At 40.7% G+C, this 6,331-nt stretch overlaps 1 protein-coding gene across 2 annotated transcripts; it reads left to right on the top strand.

Moving 5' to 3' along the window:
- Positions 1-1,080: 1,080 nt before the first annotated feature.
- RGS1 (regulator of G protein signaling 1) lies at positions 1,081-5,763 on the top strand. Of its 2 annotated transcripts, XM_006147029.3 has the most exons (5): positions 1,086-1,278; positions 1,625-1,705; positions 2,059-2,120; positions 3,872-4,035; positions 4,974-5,763. In XM_006147029.3, exons 1-5 carry the CDS (start codon positions 1,142-1,144, stop codon positions 5,157-5,159), a joined length of 630 nt encoding a protein of 209 aa, XP_006147091.1. In that variant the 5' UTR covers positions 1,086-1,141; the 3' UTR covers positions 5,160-5,763. The 2 variants fall into 2 exon arrangements, with proteins under 2 accessions (XP_027627055.1, XP_006147091.1); XM_027771254.1 differs by lacking the exon at positions 1,625-1,705 and having other exon boundaries at positions 1,081-1,278.
- Positions 5,764-6,331: the final 568 nt, after the last annotated feature.

Raw genomic sequence — 6,331 nt, forward strand, 5'->3', positions numbered from 1 at the left:
ATACTCTTACTTTACCTGGGGAAGTTTAACCTCTGATACTGTGTGTGTGTGTGTGTGTGTGTACTGTCAGTATATTTTAATATTCTTTCATAATTACATGTCAACTATACTTCCATTTATTTATAATTGTTTTAATTGTTAAAAATAATTAATTAATTAATTAATTATTTTAACTCGACTAGAGAGGGGAAAAAAAAAGAGAGGAAATGAGAAAGCAAGTCACCAGGTCTGGGACTTCAAACCGCAGTCAGCCATGTGAGAGTCCAGTGCCCTTAACCACCACGCCACCTGCTGGCTCCATTTTGTTTTAATTTTACTTCGCTAGGTAGTAATGTGAAAAGCAATCACAATTTGATGTATTAGTTACATTTCTAACGAAGAATAAATATTAAAACCCATGTGCCCCTTACAACTGCCTGCCAGAGCACCAGCAGACTGCCTAGCACACACTTAGGCAAATCCTAACATGAACATTGTCTGCCAGGCGGAGAGGGGAGGAGAGTCAGAGTAGGAACAAGTAAAGGTCGCCTCTCCGAGCCCTCCTCCCTACCAGAAATAAAGAAATAACCGAACAGGAAGGGTTTGTTTGCTTTAACTTTCCCTGAAAAAAACAAAAAGACTGAAAATACTGTGCTCAGATGAATTTTACGGCAGGGACTATTCAAATCACGGAGGGAGATGCGACTCTTGCACGCAGTTTCCGTGTGGCACAGTCCAGGCCCCAGATGAAGCCTGCTATTGGAATAGCATCGTTCCAGTAGCTGGAGACATAGCGCAATGTCTAAGAAATCGCTGCTTCTAGGCATTCTGTCTCAGAAGCAGCAAGCACCCCTAGAACCAACAACGGATGTTGCTAACGCTTCAGACTTGGGGCCTGTGTGTATGGCTCTGCGTGTTTAATTTTCTTTCTTTCTTTCTAATCAAGTGACCTGCTCTCATTTGGTTAAGTTTCAACCACAAGACATCACTATAGGCTGTTTTTTTTCAAATTACACGTCACACCACACCAAGAAAGAGGGAACTTCCAGAGTCTGTGGTAACATCACTTGATAAACAGACTCCTTTGAACAGCAAGTGCCTGTCTGCCTTCACTATATAAAGCAGCAGACGCTGGCTCAGGGACATTTGCCGCGAGAGGGCCATGCCAGCAGCAGCCTCCTCCATGCCCAGGGTAGACAAAATGCCAGGAGTGTTCTTCTCTGCTCACCCAAAGGAGCTAAAAGGGGCTGGACACTCACTTCTAGACGACAAAACACCAAAAAGGAGGCCAAAGACGTTGTAAGTTCTTTTAGTGTCTCACTTAATCTACTTTCAGGGACAGAGGGACTGAGAATGAGTGGGAGAGAATGTGAGCATTTAGTTCGGCCCAGAGCGATGATCTCTTGTGAGTTAGAAGCAATATTCGGTTGTTTTTGAAATAAGTCATGTTATGGGATTAAAGTAGGTGGAGTTTTTGGCTGGACTTTGGTTTCTAAAAAGGAATTTTATCTTAATAGAGCACAATGCTGTATCCACTGTTTTTATTGGTACCCTATGACTTGGAGAACTTAATTCTCTTTGCTCTCTACAAATAAAATGTCTTGTACTGGAGAAGTTTAAATATTTATTTTGGTGTCTTTTGTAGTGGCATGGACGTGAAAGCGTACCTGAGGTCTATGATCCCCCATCTGGAGTCGGGAATGAGGTCTGCCAAGTCCAAAGACATGTACGTATGCGAATTCTCCGCCGCCATTCACCAGAGCAGCTACTGCGAGGCGCTCTACCCTCGTGCATAATGGACTTTATTTCTTTTAGTGACCTGCTAAATAAAACAATATGTAGTAAAACCTATGTCAATTAAATACAAACATCTGTACATAAAAATTCACTCCCTTCAAATTTTTGTACCATTAGATTTTATTTATCTATATTTTTTCAAATTCCCTAGTCAGATTTTTTAGACTATAATCATACTATAATCCATTATTAAAATGAAGCAGCCACTTTTATTTCATTTTATTGTGCATAAAACTATGTTACTAGTTTATATAACTGATGTGTAATTTATTGTCTCTGCAGACTTTCTGCTGACGAAGTAATGCAGTGGTCTCAATCTCTGGAAAAACTTCTTGCTAGCCAAAGTAAGTATGGATTAACTGCAGAATATTTCTGGGTTCCTCTCAGAAGCATGATAGATGGCAAGGCTGTTGTTCAAGTGGAGTATTCTGGCGGGTGGTGTGTGAAAAACTGGATGCCCTGTGTGCTAGTCGTTCCGAGGTCACCGATAGCCTGCCTCATCCTCACATGACGTTGGCTTTGCACTCAGTTCTGCTTCTGACTTTGAGACAGATCTGAGAAGACAATCAGATATTTTCACGGTTCATTACAGGAACCAAATTAAAATCACTCTGGGGTCCTGAGGCTGAACGTTTCTGAAAGCCCAGTATCTCACCGTGAGAACCGCTGTCCTGACGCTGTGTGTGGGATGCATTTCCACGCAGCTGCATGCAGACGATGCATTCCTTCATTCAGTAACTATCTCAACATTCACATAGTCACTAACTCATTTATCCCGCCTTTGCATGGCTGGCATTTTAGAGGCACCAACTATTCAAAAAAACGAAGACTGCCTTTTATCACCTTGAAGGCAGATGACACACGCAAAGAACATGATTGCATTCGTGCAACATGATCTGGCTGTGTCCTAGGGAAGATGAAAAAATTCAAACACAGTCTTGATTTTCAAAGGAGAGAAGGGAAAGAATGAAATCAACCTGCTACCCCTGCCATGGTCAGTGGTCTCAATCTAGAGGGTGAGCTTATCCTCTTTCCTAACCAGCACCCTAAGGAGCCTTGCTTAGGGATTGAACAGCTCAACTAATGCACCCACCTTATTATCTGACTCAGTTTTTGAGTCAGCCAAACAGAGAGCAGCATATAAAATGGCCTTTGTAACACTAGCAGATGGGGTGCTAAAAGTCTGTGGAAAATGCATACTATGAAAAAACTACGTATAGATTTCAAAATTTTTTGCATCAAAATAGTCACTTAATTGCATTTTCCATGAACTTTTTGAAATTCTTTCGTATAGGTAATATATAAGCCTGACCTTTCCTGACTAATATGAGTTAGCTGGGGAAATTACTGGGTCACTGGAAAAGTCATGACATATTTTTCTATGCAAAACTGCACCATGACATTTTCGATGACCCAATACATCTGTTAATTATTAACAGGTCAATGCCCTTTGTCAATGCTTGCTTCCCTGAAACACCATATGCTGGCTAAGAGCTGGTGTTTATCAGGACAAAGATTGTTTCACAATTAGTATAGCAGCTTTTTTTGTTTGTTTGTTTGTTTGTTTTAAGATTTTTGCCATAGGGTGCATGTGCTCTCCGGAGAGAGACAGAGAGAAGGAAAGTAAGAAATCACTCTCCAAAGGGGATGGCCACACTGTCATCCCTTCTCCTCCATTGTCCTCTTGGGGTTTTGGTCACACATGCACACACGCCTATCACGTTTTTCAAACCATTGGGTCCAGGACTCAAGCGGTGCCACTGGCCATGTGGGATCCAGCTGCCTTAACCACCACACCACCAGCTGGCCTGAGATCATTTTAATTCAAATAGCAGATGGAAGCAAAGCACAGTTAGCCATGAGTGTACAGCTATAAGACTGCACGTGAATTTGGCCCCAGAATCGTCTTTGTAAACAGAGGCGTCTCTAAGGCTTTCCCATCTCTTCAAACCATGACGCAGCTGTTTCAACACCAGCCACCTCTGACCTTTGTGCAAAGAGAATGCAATAGTATTTTTCTTACAGATTTCTCCTTCAAGTTCACCATTTATCGGCTCCAGTGAATTAATGATCTCCTCCCTGTCTTTCTTTCTAGCTGGTCTAGATGTCTTTGGAAGCTTCCTAAAGTCCGAGTTCAGTGAGGAGAACATTGAGTTCTGGCTGGCCTGTGAAGACTATAAAAAAACGGACTCTGATCATTTGCATTGCAAAGCAGAGAAGATATACAAAGCATTTGTGCATTCAGATGCTGCTAAGCAAGTGAGTATTGAGCGAGCACATCCTTGTCAATTTATGTGGAAAGGAGCTTAGATACATAAAGAACACTCAGCGTCCTTAACAAGGTGAAATCCTTTCAGGTGTCATGAGTCTACGTCTATATATGCAAGTATATTTATATAGCTCAGTGCAATGAGCATTAACGTCATGTTAATAATCAACATATCATTTCCCCAGCTACTTCACATTAGGCAGAAAAGGTTAGGCTTTATATTACCTATATGAATATGCTTCAAATGGAAAACAGAATTACAGTACAAGTTTATTTCAGTGCAAAACGTTTTGACTTGTATATACACAGGTATAGCCATATAGTTTGATGCAATGAACAGAGTCTAGATTTGTGAAGATTACAACACGGTAGAATGAAGATATTGATTCTGCAGCTCTAGCCGGTACGATGACTGTGAGGGAAGGAGTATGAGTTCTTACAGACCAGCTTTAATGAGCTCCCTCATCTCGAATGAAAATAAAATGCAGATTAGTGTACCACGTGCAATTGCAGCGGCTAAGTATTTCCGGCGGGCAGGAGTGCCACCTTGCAGATAAATATTTTTGATTAAAGCAAAAAATAGCTGCTCAAAGAAACTTTTCCTCCAGTAAATGTTCAGTGCCCACATTACTGTTTCTGATTTCGGTATCACCTATGTGGGTATTTAGAGTTTTCACGTCTGCCTGTTTTTACATCTCCCATCCAGACTCTGAGGAAACTTGGAACAGACGTTTTTGTGATATTCTTTTCATCTTTTCTACATCTAGGGCAGGGCTGGTTTAGAAAAGGTATTCAGGAGCTCTTTGAACTGGCTTAAGTGAAGGTCTTAAGTTGTTTTTTTGAGATGCTTCCAAACACATAATAACATCATGAAATCTTCAATAAATGAGAAATGTGCATTAACTAATGTGATTTTCTTTTTCTATAGATCAATATAGACTTCCGCACACGAGAATCTACAGCTAAGAAAGTTAAAGCACCCACCCCTACGTGCTTTGATGAAGCTCAGAAAATTATATACACTCTTATGGAAAAGGACTCTTATCCCAGGTTCCTCAAATCAGATATTTACTTAAATCTCCTGAACGACCTTCAGCCTAGCAGCCTAAAGTGACAGTCCCTGGCTCAGGAGAGTGAAGAGACTATCAATCACAGGAAGAATGTTCCAGCACGGCTCCCTGGGAGAACACCCTGGCCTTTTAGGGTGGCCTGACACACGCAGAGGAAGAACAAATGACTTGGAATGGGCACGTGGAATTTATCCAGGTGTGGAGTTCAAGACTCACAGCAAGATGAGAACTGAGACAGTGTAGGAGAAAGGCAGGCCGGTGGTACTGTCAGAAAATAAAGGCCACCTCTGTGTTAGAAAACCCCTCAGAACTGGGAGGGCTGGGGAACTCCAGATGCACAGAAACTGTGAATAAATCGCAACAGGCCATAGGCTTCAAGTTCAACTGGGATTTATGCCCCGTGGTTTTATAATAGATTGAGCTGCTGAGACCTCTGCAACTTGAACTGACTATTTAAAAAGTCTATTTCACAATCGCCATTGTTACTGTTGACGTACAGGTTTTCGGTGTTGTTTTGTTTGATCTTTTTTGTCTTGTAAGAGATGACAACAGTGTATCTAACTTAAGCTATTGCTTTTCAAATTAGGAGGTTAGAATATATTCATAAATTTACCAGAGTCAATAATAAATATATTTTGTATTAAAATATATAGAAGTAATTTCTGCTTACATTTCCTTGCTACTTTTAAAAACTGTTCACATTTAAAAAAAAATTCAACCAAGGGTCTTCTATTTTCTATCTTTTCAACATTTGAAACTATTATCCAATTAATACTGTAATTTATATATTAAATTGTATTGATTTTTTTTAGAGGTTTTTGCTGCTGCATGAGAAGACAGATAGAAAGCGAGAAATCACCCCCCCCCAGGGGGGATGGCCACGCCGCAATCCCTTCTCCTCCATTCTCCTCTTGGGATCTTAGGCACGCACGCACATGTTCCCGGTCACTTCAAGATTTTGGGCACAGATACACATGAGCTTTGAGCTGCTGGGTCTGGGAATTAAACTAAAATCAACCTATACAATCACTCACCACCTGCTGGCCCCCAGATTAGACTGTATTTATTAATTTCTTCTTTTAGTCACAAAGTGTAAAAATTAAATATATTGGATTGTTGGAAAAGTGATGATGCATTTTTGTGTAGAAAAAGAAAAAAACACATCATGGCTTTTCCAACGACCCAATAATATGATCTCATGTCGCCTAGCTTTAAA

Source organism: Tupaia chinensis, unplaced genomic scaffold, assembly GCF_000334495.1.
Source record: "Tupaia chinensis unplaced genomic scaffold, TupChi_1.0 Scaffold000198_1, whole genome shotgun sequence".
NCBI lineage: Eukaryota > Metazoa > Chordata > Mammalia > Scandentia > Tupaiidae > Tupaia > Tupaia belangeri.

Coding starts and splice junctions, on each gene's coding strand:
- RGS1 (XM_006147029.3), top strand. CDS start 1,142: ATGCCAGCAGCAGCCTCCTCCATGCCCAGGGTAGACAAAATGCCAGGA. Junction 1,279..1,624: donor AAAAGGAGGCCAAAGACGTT/GTAAGTTCTTTT, acceptor TGTCTTTTGTAG/TGGCATGGACGTGAAAGCGT. Junction 2,121..3,871: donor AAAACTTCTTGCTAGCCAAA/GTAAGTATGGAT, acceptor CTTTCTTTCTAG/CTGGTCTAGATGTCTTTGGA.